Source organism: Odocoileus virginianus, chromosome 33 (genome assembly GCF_023699985.2).
Source record: "Odocoileus virginianus isolate 20LAN1187 ecotype Illinois chromosome 33, Ovbor_1.2, whole genome shotgun sequence".
Lineage (NCBI taxonomy): Eukaryota > Metazoa > Chordata > Mammalia > Artiodactyla > Cervidae > Odocoileus > Odocoileus virginianus.
Window position 1 is genome coordinate 2,632,288 of NC_069706.1, and position 19,719 is coordinate 2,652,006.

General features: G+C 43.9%; 2 protein-coding genes, 1 non-coding gene and 1 pseudogene across 5 annotated transcripts; all 4 read left to right on the forward strand.

The window, feature by feature from the left end:
* The first annotated feature begins 299 nt into the window (after positions 1 to 299).
* LOC110150605 (zinc finger protein 75D-like) lies at positions 300 to 8,655 on the forward strand. Of its 3 annotated transcripts, XM_070461117.1 has the most exons (8): positions 300 to 390; positions 1,800 to 2,327; positions 3,511 to 3,706; positions 4,418 to 4,509; positions 4,787 to 4,913; positions 5,980 to 6,071; positions 6,354 to 6,480; positions 8,164 to 8,655. In XM_070461117.1, the coding sequence occupies exons 2-8, from the start codon at positions 1,917 to 1,919 to the stop codon at positions 8,280 to 8,282; spliced, it is 1,164 nt and encodes a 387-aa protein (XP_070317218.1). In that variant the 5' UTR covers positions 300 to 390; positions 1,800 to 1,916; the 3' UTR covers positions 8,283 to 8,655. The 3 variants fall into 3 exon arrangements, 2 of the variants coding, with proteins under 2 accessions (XP_070317218.1, XP_020769286.1); XR_011485478.1 differs by lacking the exon at positions 8,164 to 8,655 and having other exon boundaries at positions 4,787 to 6,071; positions 6,396 to 6,480; XM_020913627.2 differs by lacking the exons at positions 5,980 to 6,071; positions 8,164 to 8,655 and having other exon boundaries at positions 6,354 to 6,462.
* LOC139032860 (zinc finger protein 75A-like) lies at positions 8,311 to 15,428 on the forward strand. Its single transcript, XM_070461100.1, is given in 2 exon segments — positions 8,311 to 8,325; positions 8,377 to 15,428. Coding segments are annotated over 2 exon segments (807 nt in total). The 3' UTR covers positions 9,169 to 15,428.
* Positions 15,429 to 15,527: 99 nt separating this feature from the next.
* Positions 15,528 to 18,531, forward strand: LOC110150608 (sorting nexin-17 pseudogene; annotated as a pseudogene).
* On the forward strand, positions 18,110 to 18,181 carry TRNAC-GCA (transfer RNA cysteine (anticodon GCA)). The gene has a single exon. It is a non-coding gene; the product is annotated as a tRNA-Cys (tRNA).
* Positions 18,532 to 19,719: the final 1,188 nt, after the last annotated feature.

Here is a 19,719-nt window from a genome sequence, read left to right on the forward strand (position 1 = left end):
GCGCGCTGGGCCCTCTAGGCTGGACGGACTTGGAGACTCGGCGGTCGATAACACTTTCTTGTTGCCACAGCTGAATTCTGAACCGAAAGAGGTGGCCCAGCGGGGCCTGGAACCGCAGCGCTAGCGCCCCCAGCGGGGCTGCGAGGGCCCCTCCCCGGAAGTGCGTCCCTTCTACTTCCGGTTGGGGTGCTGATCTTGGCGCCAGGCGGACGGTAGAAGAGGTAGAGGGGCTGGGTGGGTCTAAGTGCCTCCAGACCTGCGCCCCAGGACCCACCTCTGAGTGGCGTGGAGCCGGGAGCTGTGCTCCTCAGAGCGGCGGTTAGACGCTTGGCGGCTTGCGGTGGAACCCCGGGAAGAGAGAACGGCTTTCACGAAGCTAGGCTGTCTGAGGTAACCTGGAAGCGGCTTCCCCTTCGGCGCCGGCTCCGGAGCCGCCGAGAGACGCCTGTCACTGCTCGCGGCCACTGCAAGGCACCCGGGGGCGTTTCGGAGCCGGTCGATCAGACTACCCCGGGCGAAGCCCGACGTCAGGCTCCTGAGACCCCTCTGCACCCTTTGCGCGGGTGGCGCCCGGGCCCGCGCGGCTGAAACCCGCTCGGACACTGCCTGCAGGCCCAGTGCTCGCGGACGCGCCCCGAGTCGTGTCCACTTTCCCGCCTCCGCCGGCGTTTCCTTTACTGGCTGATGTGACCGCGGGAGAAACGAGAGTCCTAGCCTCAGAGATCAGCCTCTGTGATGCAAAAGTTCGTTAAGTGTCCCCCGTGCCCCCTGAGCCGAGTGGGCATAGCGAGCCGGCCTTTTATAGATACCGCGACTTCCCGGGCAGAATTTCTGTGCCATTTCTGCTGGGTCACCTCAGGGAAAGTGAGATAAACGAGGCCTCGCTCAGAGGTCTAAATGACCCTTGGAAAAGCTGAAAGTAATCATCACCAACTCACATGCTCTCCTTTTTTATCTGCTTGACATTTGGATAAACATTTGTGAACAAGGGTCACCTGTAATTTTTCCTAGATCAGATTCAAAATACACGTATAAATCTTCTGAATAGTTTTCTTTACACATCTTGCAAAGAAATGCCAAGATGAACGTTGGTCAGTTAGTTGATTTCTTGTGAGGAGCCTTTTTTCTTTTTGCTGTACTTTGGGGAATATGAGATCTGAATTCTCTGACCAGGGATCAAACCCTTGCCCCCTGCACTGGAAGTGCGGATTCTTAATCACTGGACCCCCAGGAGAGTCCCTTGGGAGATGCTTTTTTCAAGAAAATAAGGCTCCAGTTTTCCTAATTACTTTCCTTCTACTCTGGTCTCGTAGTTTCAGCTCTCCTGGCAGTAATCACAATGAAAAGTAGCACCTCAAATGGTCCAGGAAGTAAAGGTTTCCATCTCAAGAGGATGAAGGGTATTAGAAGTGTACCCACTTAACCAAAGACAGAAGACTAGGATGATACGTTGACATTTTAAGAGGAACTCAGAATATTCTCCTAATCTTTCCTTGACATGGAGAGGATGGCATAAGAAGTGCATGAGATAAATATTTGGATAATCCCAAAACTCATGGGAGCCAGTGAGTAATAGGTTTTTCACCTGCTAACCTTTCCTGATTTTTTTTTTTTTTTTGAGAAGAAGTAACTTGGAATTTGTTTTTAATAAACTGTGCTGTATTCAGTTGGTTAATAGAAAAGGAACAAAACACAGACCTGACAGTTGATTTTTAAAGTTAGTTTTTCTCATAATAAGTAGCAAGTAATAAAGTTCATGTAACAATATCTTACTGACATGAGCTTGTTTCTGCTCTCAGTGCCTTAGGAAGAAGATCCTTTTATTGATTCTATTCCAAACCAGACCGGGCCTCAGTTGTCAGAGATAACTGCTCGTGGGGTATCTAATACAGGAGCAGAATTGTTCCTGGAGAAGAATGATGACAGTAGATCTGAAGGTGGCTGAGTTCTTGAACCCTCAGATCAGAGCTCTTTGGGAGACCAAGGGACCTGTGGTAGAGAACTCCAGTCAGCATAAGAAACATGCCCCACAGACGGACAGTCTCAGTCCTGAGAGGTCTCACCAGCACTTCCGGAACTTCCTCTATCATGAAGCAGCTGGACCCCGGGAGGTAGTTGACCAGCTTCAAGAATTATGCCGTCGGTGGCTGAGGCCAGAGATTCATTCAAAAGAGCAGATCTTGGAACTTGTGGTGCTAGAGCAGTTCCTGACCATTCTGCCTGGGGACACCCATAACCTCATAAAGAAGCACCATCCACAGAGCATCGAGGAGGCTGTGGTCCTGGTAGAACACTTGCAGAGCGAAACTGGCCAAACAAGGAATGGGGTGAGGAGAAAGATTCTTGATGTGCAGTGAAATAGAGTGAAGGTGCATATATTGGGGCAGTTAATTGGGAGAAAAAATGGATTAGGTCACTATTGTATTGTTCCTTTAGCACTTGTGAAGCAGGACCTGAAAGCACAGACCTGCAGCCTTAGTCAGCCCATAGGATTCAGAGATCCTGGCAGAGACTTCCCTGGCCTTACGGACAGAGTTGAGTTTTGCTGTCTTTGGAGCCAGGGTGTGTTGAGGGTAATGAGCCTAGTCTGGCTTGGCCAAGGAGATGGACCTTAAATTCTTAGAAACGAACAAAAGGCAGTAAGGAGCTGGAGAGTTCAGGGCAGATCAGAAAAGGAAGGACTGTGAGAGACCAAAAGAGAGCGAAGATTTGACAGAGAAGGAAGAAACCGAACAACTAGGGGACGACTGCCCAGGAAGGGGAAAAAGTAGAAAGAACACAGGGAAAGAAAGATTTGCAATCCCAGCACAGTAGCTGAGAGAAGAAAGAGCCTGAGGGATAGTGTCCTCTGTACCACAGGCGAGAGCCTCCACTGCCCTCTCTCAGTGGTTGTTCCTGGCTCTGCTCTGAGTGGGGATCCAGGACGTGCCCTTGGGCAGGTGACAGCTCACCAGCTGGCCTCAGGCCCAGTGTGAATACCGGGAGGGCACATGTTTTGTATCAAAATCATTTGGGGATAGGACCGAGCCATTACTCTTACCCGCTTTTTTCTCCATTTCATCCCCATTGTCTGTGAGAATCTTCCCTGACCATGTGGAAAATCTGGTTGACAGACAACTTTTAAATTCAGTTCCTTAATCTTTTGAGAGAATTAGAAGACAGGAAACCACTAAGGCAAGGATCTAAGTTGGGGAGAAAGCCTGTCAAGGCAGCACAAGAACAGGTGGCCTGTGCAACCCTGTTAGTGGGCCGAACTGGGCTGAGTTCAGAGGGTGGGGCTGCTGTCTTGGAGAGCTGGCAGTAACCACCCTTTTCTGGTTTCTCCCAATTTTCCATGTTTTATGGATAGTTCTTGTGGAAAATTGGTAGCTGGTATCTGTAGGTCTTTGTGTCATTTCCTTCAGTGTCTCCCTCTTTCCCCGCAGTCTTCACTCTGCTTTTTCCTCCCTCTCCCATCAAGCCCAAACCAAAAGTCAGTTCTGTGGTAACAAGTGTGGGGGTTATTTCTAGGTTGCAGTCCAGGAACTGGGAAAAGAGGCAGTGCTCTTGGGAGAAGCAGCAGAGGCCCCAGGCTTCCAGCTGAAGCCAGCAGAGTCCCAGCCAGTGGGCATGTCCCGGGAGGAAGAAGTCTGGAATATACACCAGGGTCTACAAGAGCCACTGAGCAGGAATACCCATAAAGAACCTGAGCCCGTATGTGAGAGGGGTAAGGATCTTCATGTTACTTGTCTTCTCCTGGGAGGTGGGATATAATTTAAGCCAGAATGTGTGAGCACTTTCTGGTTACCCTGCCCTGTGGATCTACTAATGGAGCTACATTAGCAATTAGGATGCCCCCCAGGTGGCGGTAGAATAGGTCATGTGGGGTTGAGGGTGGGGGTTGGCCTAAGATACAGAAGTTTCCCAACCGCAGAACCCTGGTAATAACACCAGCAATTGTTTTTAGAAAAGTAAAGATGGTTTGGCTCACCTCATCTTGAAAATACAGAAGAAATCTGCATCAGAATGGGTGATTAGTGACAGAATGTTAGTGATAGAATGTGTATACTACTGTGTACCAAGGAAAAAGTAATAAATGATTTAAAAACTATCTCCTACTATACACTGGAGTCCCTGAGTACTTCATTTGCAAATATGTTTAAACTTTGCCAAGGTGAACAATTTATGTCATCAGAGGAAAATAATAAAAAGAGTTTTCTTTTGTTAATTTTGCTTATGGAAACTGGGGTACCTGTTTTAGAGGCTGGTAGATACTTGGTTCTCATTAACAAGGAGAAAGCCATTTCTGGGCACCACATGCTTATAAAGGCATCTCATCAATCCTGAAAAAATAGGAGTCTTCTGTTTTTTAGAATTGACCATAGGGTATTAGAAACATAAGCAAGAAATATTTACTATGGCTCCATTTTACCCACAGTGGTGCCTGCTCACCGGATCCTAGCCTTTCCTGAGCAGACCGACACCAAAGACTGGACAGTGGCACCTGAGCTTGTCTTGCCTGAGTCCCAGGTGAGCTGTTGCTTTCCAGATTCTTCGGCTACCTCTCCCTGCTGCCCATGACCCACCCTGCCCAGCAGATGCTCAGAGGATTTAACCTAGATTTTCCCAGGACTTTGGATACCTGTTTGCTGATCCCTTGCCTACTTCCTTTCTACCGTCTCACTTAAAAATAATTCATGTGCTATTAGTTCCTTTAGTGACTGGCTTACCATGCAGTTCATGACTCAGAAGGTTGGGCCACTTTTGAAGTGGCAAGTACCTGGCTGAAGCCCATTCTCTTCTTTAGAGTTTGTTGACATTTGAAGAAGTGGCCATGTATTTTTCCCAGGAAGAATGGGAGTTACTGGATCCCACTCAGAAGGCCCTCTACAATGACGTAATGCAAGAAAACTATGAGACTGTCATCTCTCTAGGTAAAGTTTCTCCCCCTAACTTTGCATAGGAGTGGACTAAACTGTCCTGTTGTTGGCATACTGAGAATGCACCCTTGTGAGAGAATCTCTGTTCTGGTAGCTGACTGGTTCTCAACTAAATGGTGTGGGCAGGGAAAAGGTACACCAGATCACCAGCAAGCTTTTAACATGTGTACATGCTCATTCCTTATCCTAAATCTTAATCCTTCTCTTTTTCCCTCAAAATTTCTCTTCTCTTATCTTTCCTTCACCCAGTATTTTAGGCTAGAAAACTTGTGGTCATCCTTTGCACCAATCTAGTCCAACCCCTGTAGTACTAATGCATTACTAGTTCTCTTGGCTCCACCTTACCGTGTGGCCTGAGTCCAACCAAGTCTCAGCCTTCTGTGCTTTAGCATTGTGGTGTAAGCAGCAGCTATCTTTAATAAGGTCCACCTCCATACTTGGCACCTCCTGCCAGCATTCCTCCCTGCCTGCAGTCTGTTCTCCACACAGCAGCCAGAATCCTTTAAAAAACCAGTTCACATCAGAACATGGCTCAATATCAAAACCTTACCATGATTTTTCACACATTCATAAAATCCAAACTCCTTATAGAGGCACCCAGGAACCCCCAAGTTCTGGCCCCTCTTCACTTTCCTCCCCTCGTCTGCCACTCCTGCCCTGCTCAGTCCTCTTTAGCCACACTGGTCTTCTTGCTGTTTCTTGAACTCACCAAACTCATTCCGACCTTTGAATTTTCTGTACCTGGCACACTGGACTCAGTACTGCATTGTACAACACCGCTAAATTTTGTCCAACTCTGAAGAATTCATGTCATATAAAAAAAAAAACCAAGATTTCGTTTTCTTAACTTCACTCCTGAAAACTGAAGAGAGTCAACTGGGAAACCTGTCTTAGGGGCTAGTAGATGCTTGTTTAAAATGAGATAGCTACTTCTCGGTACCATGTAACACTTGTAAAGTTGTTCTTTCTCAACTGAAAGAATCAGGATCTTCTATACTTTTGAATTGAGCCTAGGATGTTCAAAGACGGGAGGGAGAGAAATTTTCTTGTTCTTCTACAGCTGTGCCAGCTCACCAGCTCCTAGCCTTTTCTGAGCAGACAAATACCAGTGAATGGACAGTGGCACCTGAGCTCATTCTGCCTGAGTCCCAGGTGAGCTGTGCTTTCCAGCTTCTTAGGGCTGCCTCTCCCTGCTGCCCATGACCTGCCCTGCCCAGCAGGTGCTCAGAGGTGTGTTAACCCAGATGCTCCCCCTGGGGAACTGAGTACTTCCTGGGCTGTTTGCTGATCCCTTGCCAACTTTCTGCCATCTCACTTTAAAATAATTCGTGTGCTATTCTTTTAGTGACTGGCTTACCTTGTAGTTCATGGCTTAGAAGATTGGGCTGCTTCTGTAGGGGCAAGTTCTGAGCTTAAGCCCGTTCTCTTCTTTAGAGTTTGTTGACATTTGAAGAAGTGGCCATGTATTTTTCCCAGGAAGAATGGGAGTTACTGGATCCCACTCAGAAGGCCCTCTACAATGACGTAATGCAAGAAAACTATGAGACTGTCATCTCTCTAGGTAAAGTTTCTCCCCCTAACTTTGCATAGGAGTGGACTAAACTGTCCTGTTGTTGGCATACTGAGAATGCACCCTTGTGAGAGAATCTCTGTTCTAGTAGCTGACTGGTTCTCAATAAGATGGTGTGGGCAGGGATCACCAGAACACCAGGGAGCTTTTCCCTGCTACACATTCCTTATACTGTTGGAATTCTTGATCTTTTCTTCTGTCTAAACTTGCCCTTACATCTTTCTCATCTCTGTAAAAGGCATCCCCATTCATCCACTTGCTCAGAGCAAGCAGTGTCCAGTCATCCTTTACCTTGATCTTGCCATAATACCCCACTAAGTCTAGCACTCTTGGTTCCACCTCACAGTGCAGCCTGAGTGTCACGTCTCTGCCTCTGTGCTCGTAGCATCCTGGTCTCAGGTAGCAGCATCTCTGTCTAGGTTCACCTCAGTACTTTCTTTCTGGCACCCACTGCCTGCTCTCTGACAGTCTGTTTCCTACATGGCAGCCTTTTAAAAACCTGACCAGATCATGACATTTTCTGCTTGAAACCTTACGATAACTTCTCATAACATTCAGAATAAATCCAGGTTCCTTACCAAGACCCAGGACCCTCCAAGGTCTGGCCCTTCCTCACCAACCTGCTGTTGTCTCCTGCCACTTGTGTCCTTGTTCCTGGACTCTCTAGTCAGACTACTTATCTTATTTAATGGACTTCATGTGCTTATTTCTTCCACCTTCCCTCTGCCTGGCCCACATTTCTGCCTCATGACAAAATCCTCATTTTAGGGTTCTGCTCAGATGTTACTTTCTTAAGGAGACTTTATACAACTTTATACCTCAAGTAGCTTCACAGAAGCAGAATCTTAAAATGTTCTCTTGCCCTCCCTTAGTTTTCTTCAAAACATGTATCACTTCCTGACACTTTATTTGCTTGTCTGTTGATGTTAGATTGTTTCACCCTGCCCGAGAATACAAGCTTCGTGAGATCAGGGGACTTGGTTTATTTAGCACTATGTCCCTGGCACATAGAGGGTGCCTGGTGCACCATAGCCACTCATTACATATTTATGGAATGACTAAGTGATGAATACTTTCCATACTTGGCAGTAAGATTTTGAGAAAGTCCACTAAGTAATTCTTGTCTGTTTCCTCCACCTGGATGTGAACCAGTGAGCTATGGGAGTGATGGAAATCTTTTCTAGTCCTGTGTCTGGTGCTTGAGCACTAAATAAAAATTTAGTTTTATTTAGTATTTAATTTTTACTAAATAAAAGTAATGATGGCATGTATCATTTATGCCTGATACCCCACCCACTGACCTTTGCATTGAGTCCCCTGAACCTGGACTTATCCAGTTTAAGTCTTCCTGAATAGTTAATAGGACATATGTGTGTATTTGCAGCCTTTGCAGTTTGGTTCTACCTTAGTAGAATGTGGAATATTCTTGGTAGCAGAAGATGGGGATCATGCCACTGCATTCCCATGCCCTATATCTGTTTCACTGGTCCAGCTCAGGTTTATTTTTCAGTCTCTGCTTTGCATATCCATCCACAAATGAAGTATCTTATAAACTTGATATGAGATTTGGTGTTGTAAACTATTCAAGCATCCTTTGCTGCTCCTGAAATAGTTTGAAATTAGTGAACTGTCGTTAAGTTACCAGTCTTTAACCTTGGTTTTTCTGTTTCACAGCATTATTTGTGCTTCCCAAACCTAAAGTGATCTCCTGTCTAGAGCAAGGAGAAGAGCCATGGGTTCAAAGACCCCTGGAGTTCAAGGACAGTTCTGAAGAGCTGCCTACAGGTAAGTAGACCATGGGAAGAAGGAATAAGCCATGCCATGATAGGAATTTTTGCAAGGATTTCACATTTTACAGTTCTGCTTATCTGTGTTTTTAAAAATTAGTGTTTGTCCAGTTTTTCTCTTCATTACTGTGGCTTTCTTGCTCTGACATACAGTAAGCTGTTTCTTACGTTTATTCCAGCAGGGCTGAAACTTAAAAATGACACTGAAAATATTCAGTCTCTATGTCTTTCTGACTTAGAAATACAAGCACCAGTAGCTATAGCATCAAGAAAGGCCAAATTGAAAGTTCCCCAGAAAACAATTGGCAAAGAAAATCATGGTGATGTGCATAGGGTGGGGAAGTTGCACCGAGATTTTCCAGTGAAGAAAAAAAAGAAACTTTCAACTTGGAAACAAGAGCTGCTGAAACTTATGGATCTTCAGAAGAAAGAACGTGCAGCAGAGAGGCCTTTTAAATGCCAGGAATGTGGGAAAAGCTTCAGAGTTAGCTCTGACCTCATTAAGCACCAGAGAGTTCACACGGAAGAGAAACCGTATAAATGTCAACAATGTGATAAGAGGTTTAGGTGGAGCTCAGATCTTAATAAGCACTTAACAACACACCAAGGAATAAAACCATATAAATGCTCATGGTGTGGGAAAGGCTTCAGTCAAAAGACAAATCTTCACACACACCAAAGAACTCATACTGGAGAGAAGCCCTTTACTTGTCATGAATGTGGGAAAAAATTCAATCAAAATTGCCACCTTATTAAACACCGGAGAACTCACACAGGTGAGCAGCCTTACACCTGTAGCACATGCAGGAGAAACTTCAGCAGACGCTCGAGCCTTCTTAGACACCAGAAACTCCACCAGTAAAGGGAAGTCTGTTCAGTGTCCTCAGTCTGAAGAAATTTATCAAGTGGAGCTCGACTTTAAAGTTAAGAAAAACACAAAATTATGAAGCATGAAGAATTTTTCATCAGGAAACTTTGGGATATAAACATGTTTCATAGAAGGAATCAAGATTGACTCTTCAAAGGATTTGTTAGTAGTTGCACTACTTGCTATTTTTACTAAAAGCTTCCAGGGAATTCCTTAGCAGGAGAGGTGTTCTAAGAACATTCTGAGTAAAGCCAAAAGCTGTTTGGAGATTGTATATACAAAACAGCAAATTCAGCTTTGTGTAGCAGATGCAGCTCTGAAATAGTCTTCTTTGGCCACAGAGATAAATATTGTTGGTTTCCATTGATTTCCCAAGGCACTCAAACTTAATATGATGGAAACATTTGTATTATAGAATGGTTTTCCAAAACAAAAAGCAATAATATGCATGTTTAGTTGCAATAATATGCACGTTTAGTTGCATACCATTGTCTTCCAGGTTTTCCAGTTTCAATAATCTCATGGGCAGAAATGAATTCTAATGTAAAATTTTTGAAGAACCAAATTGGATTTTCTTTTTTTTTTCCCAATTGGATTTTCTTAACTGTGCCATCATTGGACCCTGTTCACAAATTTGGACATTGAGTTCCTTGTTTAACTTTTTAGCAAATTCAGCTCTTGAATCCTATTAGTATAATTATTACTCTGATGAAATATTTTCTTCAGCAATATCGATTCTGTCCAAATGAACTAATCACTATTTTATGCCTCTCTGCCGATGAATTAATCACTATTTTATGCCTCTTGAAAAGGGAGAGCACCTCTAAGAAGGAGATAAAATGAAAACAGGTTGGAATCTTTAGCCATGTAAAGAAGAACTTTCTGCAATAAAAGAAACTAGACTCTTTATATCACAATATCAATAGGATAAAACAGCCATGAAAATGAGCACTTTTTTTCAAGGTCTAAATGGAAATCAATGGGAATTCAGGATCATCTTCTCAGGTTTTTATCTGTTTGCATTTTAATTTGGTTTTTGTTTGTTGTTAAGAATTAGGAGTGACTTACATTTGTCTGGGAACTAGAGTGTTTTCTGCACCAGGATCTTGTGGCTCCCTGAGCATGTTATTCTGGGAATCCAGTGAACTGGAGACGAAGTTCCCAAAAGGGGAGCTAATGCTGGGTGGCAGGCAAGGATGGACAAATGCACCTCTACATTGGTTAACTTACACTGTAACTGTCAAGCAGGCAAGGGCATCCTACTTCTGGTTTCTCCATCCTTTCAGGTAACAGCCTTAGGTTACGAATTTGATAGACTGCTAGAAATCTCCTTAGGTTGTGAGTTTTCTTGTAACTCCCCCTTTTATCTGCTCAGTGATGCAAGCATGTTCCTGGTAGAGCCTCTAGGTGTAATCAGGAAAGGAGTTAAATTATCTATTCCAAATATCTGACTTTATAAAGTAAGGAAGTTAGGCTTAAAGAGATCCAAAGGCTTGCTACAACCACATAGTTAGTGGGTCTGTTGGCTGTCACTTAGCTGCATCAGTCAGGCCTGAAGACAGGATCAGCAGGACTGATCTATATGTTGTTCCTGTCCAGCAGCCTGGATGATATTGTTTCTAGCTAGTAAAACATGCCTGTTTCTTGGTTGGTTACTGAAATATTGTTAAATCTCCATTTTCTCTGTGACATAGAGATAACGCTTAACTCAGGGTTCTCTGGAGATGAGAGGGATTGATGAAGGAAAAGCACCTGATGATTTGACTGATAGTGGGGTCTCAGACACTGTACACATCCTTCTCTTTCCTCTGATCCTCAGTGGTGTGTTGGGTAGACTGACCACACTGAAGGAGCAGATCCATTTGTGGTTGTTGCAGCTTCTTCCAGGAGCTGAGCACTCATTGTGGTAGTTTGCTCAGTTGATTTGTTCCTTGGCTTCAGTGCTTTATGGCGTAAGTCACCTGACCTGTTGGTGTGTCTCTCTCAGCAGGATTTCATTATCTTCCCTAAGATGAACTCTAGCAAGTATTATTTCCTAAGCGCAGCTAGCTCTGCAGCTGTGGTCTGTATGGATCTTACTGACCATCCTTGGTCTTAAACCCCTGGGACTTTTGTCTCTTCTCCCAATATATACAGGTTTGGATTTCTTGCTGGTGCTACATTCATTCATTCATTCATTCAAGTTATGATTATAACTTGATTATGATTATAAGAGATTCTGTTATGCGCCCAGGTACTCTTCTAAAGTAAGGATACACAGTAGTGGACAAGGATACAAAATGCATATCCTCACAAACCTTGTATTCAAGTGAACAGTAAGAAGGGAATGGTTAGATGTTTTTGCTTCTTGCAGTTAGGGTCCAGAGATAAGTTTTGACAGTAGGTTGTGTACAGCGGTCTCACTTCTTGGCTGAAACATTTATTTGTTGGTGCAGGACTCTAATGCTGTCTTTTCCTGCCTTAGCCATGTAAGCACATAGAGGAGACAAAATTCAGAACAGTCTGGAAGGCAGAGCACCCAACATTGGGGAGCAGTACCTGTTCTGGAGAGTTCCCTAAACCTGTAATGGACTTTGTAGGAAGGATTCATAAACTTCTGTTGTGTTAAATCACAACAGATGATGTTGGTGCTGTGTGTTTCTGCAGCATAACCTGGCCTGTCTTGTTGGAAACATTAGAACAGATCCAGCACTTGCTGGATGGCACATGTAACCCAGCAGATGTTGACAGTCTTCTTGAAACAGGAGAAATGTGAGCCTTGGAATGAAGCCAACACCACAGCAGACAGAGCAGGGTGATAAATACTCAGGTTTTAGAGACACCATTGAGCTGTAGGATCAAGCATCACCTGACACCTAGAATTGCACTGGACTTTTCAGCTACATAAATCTATACATTTCTTATTATTTAAGCCAGTGTGATTGGCATTTCTGTTCATTGTAACTGAAATAATTCTAATATATAGAGCAATAACTGATTTAAGATAATATATGTAAGAGAGGAACAGTGTTCATATATATATACCTATTTAACTCTTTCATTGTGAAAATTATCAAAATATCTAAAGTAGAGAAAATAATACGACCCTTATATAGGCTTTAAAAATTTTGCCAGTTTTTACATTTACCCACTTCAGTGTTTTGTTTTTATTTTGTTTGGGGTGGGTGGGTTTTGGAATATTTGAATATTTGGAATATTTTGTTTTGGACTATTTGAAGCCAATCTCAGACATGACATTTCATGCATAAATAGTTTCTTTGTTAGAGATAAAGAATCCTTGACAGTCTCTGCCCTGATCTGTCTATGAGAAAGAATTCCCATTCAACAGAGGCTGTCTCCACATGGCACAAGCTTAATTGAGAACATGGGAGTGGCCTTTTCCTCCCTCAGAGGGCTACCAGAACTTGACCAACAGCTTCTCAATATGACTCTGTAAGAGGACCCTCTTGGTCTCCTCTGAACCCCATGGTATTCATTTATGAGAACCAACAGGCAGCCCTAATGCCTCATAATAAGGGTGGTCCACAAGGAATACTAGATGCCTGTAGTGATCACTTGAGCAACTTATTAAAAGTTGAAACTTCATGAAACTGCTAACTTTTTTTTTGAAACTGCTAACTTTTAACAAGCCCCAGGGTGATTTACTCATTAAGAGTTCAGTAGTAATAGTTAATTGTTGGTTTCCTAGAAGCCATCAAAGAACAAAATAATAATAGTAATTACTCTCTAACATTTTCATATGGGACATTTACCCTGAAGCTCAAAAACTGCCCTCATTTGCCTACTTTTCATTGGTTTTCTTTTTTTCTTGAAATAATGTGTAAATGAATGCTAAAAATACTATAGTAAAAATACTTTTTACTATAATTTGTAATCCACTTCCTTCTTTCTTTTTTTTTTAATCCACTTCCTTCTAAGCATTCCTGTATTTTTTACAATTAGCATTTAACCATCACATTTCAATAATTGCTAAGATGAAAAATGAAGTGGATATTTAATATTCCTATTCTAGTTTCTTCCTTATTTAGTACCATACATTCTCTTAATGAAGTTTCTCTCCTTTTCCGTGGTTGGTGTCCACTTGTTTCCTTGATCGTCTTTCTGGTGTTGTTCTAAGGTTATTCTGTGCTTCAGCAGTCAGTGTTCTAATAGTCAAGAAGTGTGGTGCAAACTACTTTGACAGGTCCCTTCATGGCCAGTTCAACTTACCTTACTTTATAACTATTGACTTAATCAACAAAGTGTTTTTTGCAACCAGTCCTGGAGCCATAAGCTAGGGTTTATCGCCTTTAATTCCCAAATTGATGTATTAACCGTGCTGCCAAAAACAGGTTCTGTCTTTATCTCTGCCTGTGGATGTTTGCTCCCTAAAACTGTTGGAGAGATATGTACTGTGAACATTCATTTATTCATTCAACATTGGATATTGATATAGAGCACTTATGTGCCAGGAGCATTGTTTTAGGTGCTGAGATTTTATGTTTATGAACATTTTTGGTTTTGCATTTTTGCTTCTAAACAATGCTGGATTGGGGATAAAGTGGGCATTCTTTAGGCTCCTTCTCCATGGTTTAAACAATTTGTATATTTGTTGTATTCATTTGTTTTACACTTTGGCTTTCCATGGTCAGTTTCCCACTCTGTCTTACCTTCAAAACTAACCACAGCTTCCCAAAAACAGAATAGGAAAAACACAACTCTACTGTCTTACATACCTTAATGTTTTTTGTTTTCTTTTTTTAATGTGGTTGGGTTAATCTGAGCTCTTTACATTTTGAGAGTGGATTTGCACAATTTGGAGAACATCTCCAATAATTTTTAAAAAAATATTATAAGTACAGACATAATTAGAGCACTAGAGCAGAGACAAGGAGAAGGCGATGGCACCCCGCTCCAGTACTCTCGCCTGGAAAATCCCATGGACAGAGGAGGCTGATAGGCTGCAATCCATGGGGTTGCTGAGTGTTGGACACAACTGAGCGACTTCACTTTCACTTTTCACTTTCATGCATTGGAGAAGGAAATGGCACCCACTCCAGTGTTCTTGCCTGGAGAATCCCAGGGATGGGGGAGCCTGGTGGGCTGCCATCTATGGGGTTGCACAGAGTCGGACATGACTGAAGCAACTTAGCAGCGGCAGAGCAAAGCAAAGAAATCTAGATACATTCTCAGTAAGTCATGAGGACAGAAAGCCAACTCCTATGAAAAGTTGGGCACTTTAGTATATCAGCAATTATATCCTACTTGCCAAAAGAGTATTTTTAAAGCTTGTGTCAAGTTTTTATAACTACAACCCCCCAAATGATGAGAAACATCATCTCAGGAAGCATTACTTGACACTAAAGAAACTCAGTAGTAGAGAGATTATTATTGAAGAATTTGAGTAGACATTTCTCACAATAAGATATACAACTGGCCAGTCAGCATATAAACAGGCATTCAACATCATTAGCCTTCAGGGAAATTCAAATCAAAATCACACTGAGTGAGTTCCCTGGCAGTTCAGTGGTTAAGGCTCTGTGCCGTCACTACCAAGGGCCCAGGTTTGATCCCTAATTGGGAAAATAAAATCTCACAATTCACCAAAGAAACAAAAAAACATTGAGATACCACTTAACCTCCCCTAATGTGGCTATAATCAAGATTAATACATATTATCAAGGATGTGAAGAAATTAGAACCCTCATACACTGCTTGTGGAAATTTATTTTTTTTTTTGTGGAAATTTAAATTGTACAGCCATTGAAGAAAACATTTGATCAGTAGCTTCAAAAGTTAAACATAGAATTTCCATTTGTCCCAGCAGTTCGACTGCTAAGCATTGTATATACCCAAGAGAAATGAAATCTTATGTCCACAAAAACTTTATATATGAAGCAGCATTATTCACAGTAGCCCTGAAGTAGAAAGGACCCCAAAATCTACCAACTGATAAATGGGTTAAAAATGTTATAGTTGTACAATGGGATATTATTAGCTATATAAAAATAAAGGAAATTATGATACATGCTATGACATGAATGAACATTGAAAACATGCTAAGTGAAAGTAGTTAGACATAAAAGGTCACATGTATTACTTATCAAGAATAGACAAATCAAAAAAAAAGAATAGACAAATCTTTAGAGAGCAAAAGTGAATTCGTATTTTCCAGGAACTGGAAGCTGCAGGGGGTCGAGTTTGCTAAAGATACGGGGCTTTTTTAGGGGATGATGAAAATGTTCTGAAATTAATGATGATGAAATGTAAATATACTAATAAACTGCTGAATTAAATACTTTAAATTGTGAATTTTATTATGTGTCATATCACAATTTAAAAAGTGACAAGGTATGTAAGTATGTATCATAATGCTGTTTTGATCTGCATTTCCCTAATGACAAGTATACTTCCAGTATTAATACTAGCAGGTGGGACAGGGAAGAAGATTGTGGACAACAAAAAAAGGAAGATAAAGTACAGGCTTTGAAAAGAAGTAAACTAATTTATTAAGATTTGCAGAGGCAGGGATTAGGTGTCAGAGTGGAGAACCAGTAATACAGGAAAGAGAATATTGTATAAAGTTTGGAAAAGCACTAGAAAAACTAATGGTATCAGGGTTCCAGCCCTGGGTAAGTTGAAATAAGCATGCTTCACCTTTTTTCTCACATAGACAACAACCCTAAAACCTGGGTAGAATGCATGGAGCAGCTATTTGAGAACTTTACAGTATTAATCGAAGGTGAATTGGAGAACAACAGTAGAATTCAAAGCATCACAGAACTGATAGTGTGTTTACAATTTATGTTCTCTGATATTCCTTTACCTCAGATTAGCACAACTAGTAGCCTGGAAATGAACACTGTAGTAAGATGGAGACAAAAATAAAACATTTATTTATGACAGAAACTCAGGGAACTGGGAAAAGAATGGAACTTCTTCAACCTATAAAAGAGCATCTATTTTTATAATTAATTTTCCCACAACTTGTGGGATTCCGGTTTCCTGACCAGGGATTGGACCCAGGCCATGGCACTGAAAGCACCGAATCCTAATCTCTAGGTCATCAAGGAACTCCCAAAGAGCATCTACTTTAAAAAAACCTATTGTAAGCACGCCCCACCCCCGGGCAAACGGCGAGCGAGACTGCGCTGAGGAGCGGAAGTGAGCGTGCAAAGCCGCTGAGCCCCTCATAGTCCGGAGCCCGGCCGGGCCCTGCTGCAGGGAATATGTACTTTTCCATTCCAGAAACCGAGTCACGCAGCCTGGGGAACGGCGGCTCAGCCAACGTGGTTTATAAACATTTAGAGGAATGGAGTCCTGCACTGTTGGGTGCGCTACAGCCAGCTCCTGGGACTGCACGAGCAGCTTCGGAAGGAATATGGGACCAATGTGCTTCCTGCATTTCCCCCAAAGAAGCTTCTGTCTCTTGACACCTGCTGAGGTGAAACAGGAGAAAACAGAGAAGAAAACGCAAGCTGTTCGGCAAGACCCATTGCTTGGGAGCAGCGAGACCTTCAATAGTTTCCTGCGTCGGGCACAGCAGTTCCCCACAAAAGATCTCTCTTCGGAAGTGCTGCTCAGCAACGGGCAGAAAGTTCTGGCCAACGTGCTAACTTCAGATCAGATTGAGTATGTCCAGGAGAGTGTGGCTGCAAAGCTGGATATTCCAGATGACTTGATCGGCTACTTCAGTCTCGTTCTAGTTCAAAGTAGGATGAAGCCTTTTCCTTTGTACGGAAGTTGCAAGAGTTTGAGTTGCCTTGTGTGTCTGTTACCAGTCTTCAGATTCAAGAGTATAAGATTGTGCTAAGGAAGAGTTATTTAGACTCTGCCTATGAGAACGATGTCATGGAGAACCGGGTTGTCCTGAACCTGCTTTATGTTCAGATGGTAGCAGACATTGAGCATGGGTGGATCCTGGTTGCCAAGGAGCAGTAGCAGCTCAAATCACTGGCAGGAGAAGGTCTCCAAGAAGGAGTTCCTGCAGCTGGCCCAGACACTGCGGCACTATGGCTACTTGTAATTCAATGCTTGTGTGGCTGACTTCCCAGAGAAGGACTGTCCGTCTGGTGGTGGTGAGCGCAGGCAACAACAGTGAGCTCAGCCTCCAGCTCCGCCTGCCTGGCCAGCAACTCCGTGAAGTCTCCTTCCGGGTCACCCGCATGCGATGTTGGTGGGTCATCTCTATGCCACTGCCCAACTGAGGCACAAGCAGCCTCGGCCGGGGTGAGGTGTGCCTGGAATTGGCTTTTGAATACCTCATGAGCAAGGACCAGCTACAGTGGGTCACCACCAGCCCCCAGGCTATCATGATGAGTATCTGCTTGCAGTGCATGGTAGATGAACTGATGGTGAAGCAATCCAGCGGCAGTATCAGGAAGATGCTGCACCGGCGTGGGGCGGCGGGGGGGGGGGGGGGGGGGGGGGCACCCTGGGATGCTCAGACAGCCAGAAATCTGTGAAGTCACCACCGCTGCTTGAGTCACCAGATGCCAGCTGGGAGTCCATGGTCAAACTCTTAAACACGCTGAGTGCTGTGAGCCTGCAGGTAATTGGCACTCCAGGTACAGATGCCAGTGCCAGTGCCGTCCATGGCAGTTTCGCCTTCGAGGACATTGGAGACGTGTACCTGTGATCTCCAGCGCTCGGATGTCTGCCCTTTGCCCTGGGGGAATGTTCAGAAACTAGCCCTGTGCCTGTATCCCACCCTGCCTCCCAAACTGGGGGCATTTTCCTTTCTCTTGTCCCCTTTTCTCTTCTTGGTCAGGGGCCTCTTAACCCACCTCTTTTCCCCCCATCCTCCCCCATCCTGGGGCTGGCTACACAAAGGATCGCCCAGAGCTGGCCCTCAATGCCAAATTAGCATTTAGTATTTTGCACAAAGTTCACGGGACCATGGCTACCTGCTCCCTCCAGGCTGCTTCTGGCTTCTAGGGGCCATGAGCCAAGGGGATGGGCAGAGGTCTATGTATGGTCTTGGGTTTCCCTGGTGGCTCAGACGGTAAAGCGTCTGCCTGCAATGCGGGAGACCCAGGTTCGATCCCTGGGTTGGGAAGATCCCCTGGAGAAGGAAATGGCAGTCCACTCCAGTACTCTTGCCTGGAAAATTCCATGGACTGAGGAGTCTGGTAGGCTACAGGCCATGGGGTCGCAAAGAGTCGGACACGACTCAGCGACTTCACTCACTGGATGGTCTGGCCCAGCTCCCCATCATTAAATTCAGCCTGATTGCTGCCTGGAAAAAAAAAAAAAACCTATTGTAAGTATCACACTTAGTTGTCAGAGACTGAATGCTTTCCCTCTGAGATAAGGAACAAAACAAGAATACCCACTCCTGTCACTCCTGTTTGGCATTGTACTGGAAGGCTTGGCCAGTCCAATCAAGAAAGAAAAGGAAATACAAAACATCCAGATTGGAAAGGAAAAACAAAATGCTCTTATTCACAGGTGACATGATTGTCAATGTAGAAAATCCTAAGAGCCTACCAGAGTTTCTGGAGCAAGTACATTTAGTAAGATCACATGATGCAAAGTCCACAAACAAATTCTCTCTATACACACTGGGATTAATATAGTTTACAATAGCTTAAAAAAATTAAATAGTCAAGTCCTAAATAAATGGGAGGACTTAACCATGTTCATCTATTTTGATCTTTCCAGTGTTCCTGCCTGCTACTGTATTCATTTTATAGATGATGAAACAAAGTGCGAGAGCGATCCACTGGCTACCACAGCTAATTATTTGCAGACTGCCACAAGGTTCCCAAGTCTCTAGGTTCCTAACGTTCTAGGATATCTTCCTGCATTTATTTATTTGTTTAGCTGAGCAGGGTCTTAGTTGCTGCACGTGAATTCTAAGGTTCAGCACGTGGGATCTTTTAGTTGCGGCATGTGGGATCTAGCTCCCCTGCCAAGGGTCGAACCCCAGACTCTGCATTGGGAGCGCAGAGTCTTTAGCCACTGGACCACCAGGGAATTCCCTGCCTCCCTATTTAGACAGCAGGGTAATTGGATGGCTATATTGACAGGAAAGAGAGGTGGGTGGGGGAGAGAGGGACAGAATTGTGTTTGATTGTGGGAAGACGTGAAGGAAGAGCAGTGATTCTCGGTAGCACTACTGTGGCCGTCTCCTCTGTAAACGGAGGAAAAGATGAGATTGCTACAAGGACCCTTCAAAATAAGAGAAGCGAAAGCGCCCAAACTGAAAGGCAGTAATCAACAGGAAGGATTAACAAGTAAGCGGTTTAAACAGGTTATGACGCAACGAGGATTTCGTCTTCTCATTGGGTAAAACTGTGTCGATTAGCGAAGGGGCGGGACCAGATGGGGGAGGGCTACGCGTGTTCCGCGGCGCTGTTTTCCGGGTTAGCCTTTGCGCATGCGCCAGACCTTCTGTAAGTCCCGGCTTGCACAGCGGCAGTTTCCGGCTGCGCGCTGGGAAAGACCGCCTGGTGGTTGACTGACTGGCATAAGGGCGGTTTTCCCGGTGGGCGAACCCGAGCTCCTCGGCTCTGGCTTCTCTGAGGCTCTAGTCGTGTCTCGGATCCTTGAACGGGAAGACACTCAGTGGCCGTGAGCTGCAACCTCTGTTTG

What these genes read in the sequence shown, in the direction of transcription:
- LOC110150605 (XM_070461117.1), top strand. Translation starts at nt 1,917, where the DNA reads ATGATGACAGTAGATCTGAAGGTGGCTGAGTTCTTGAACCCTCAGATC. An exon ending in TGAGCCCGTATGTGAGAGGG is followed by an intron (nt 3,707 to 4,417) that starts GTAAGGATCTTC and finishes TTTTACCCACAG; the next exon opens with TGGTGCCTGCTCACCGGATC. An exon ending in TGAGACTGTCATCTCTCTAG is followed by an intron (nt 6,481 to 8,163) that starts GTAAAGTTTCTC and finishes TCTGTTTCACAG; the next exon opens with CATTATTTGTGCTTCCCAAA.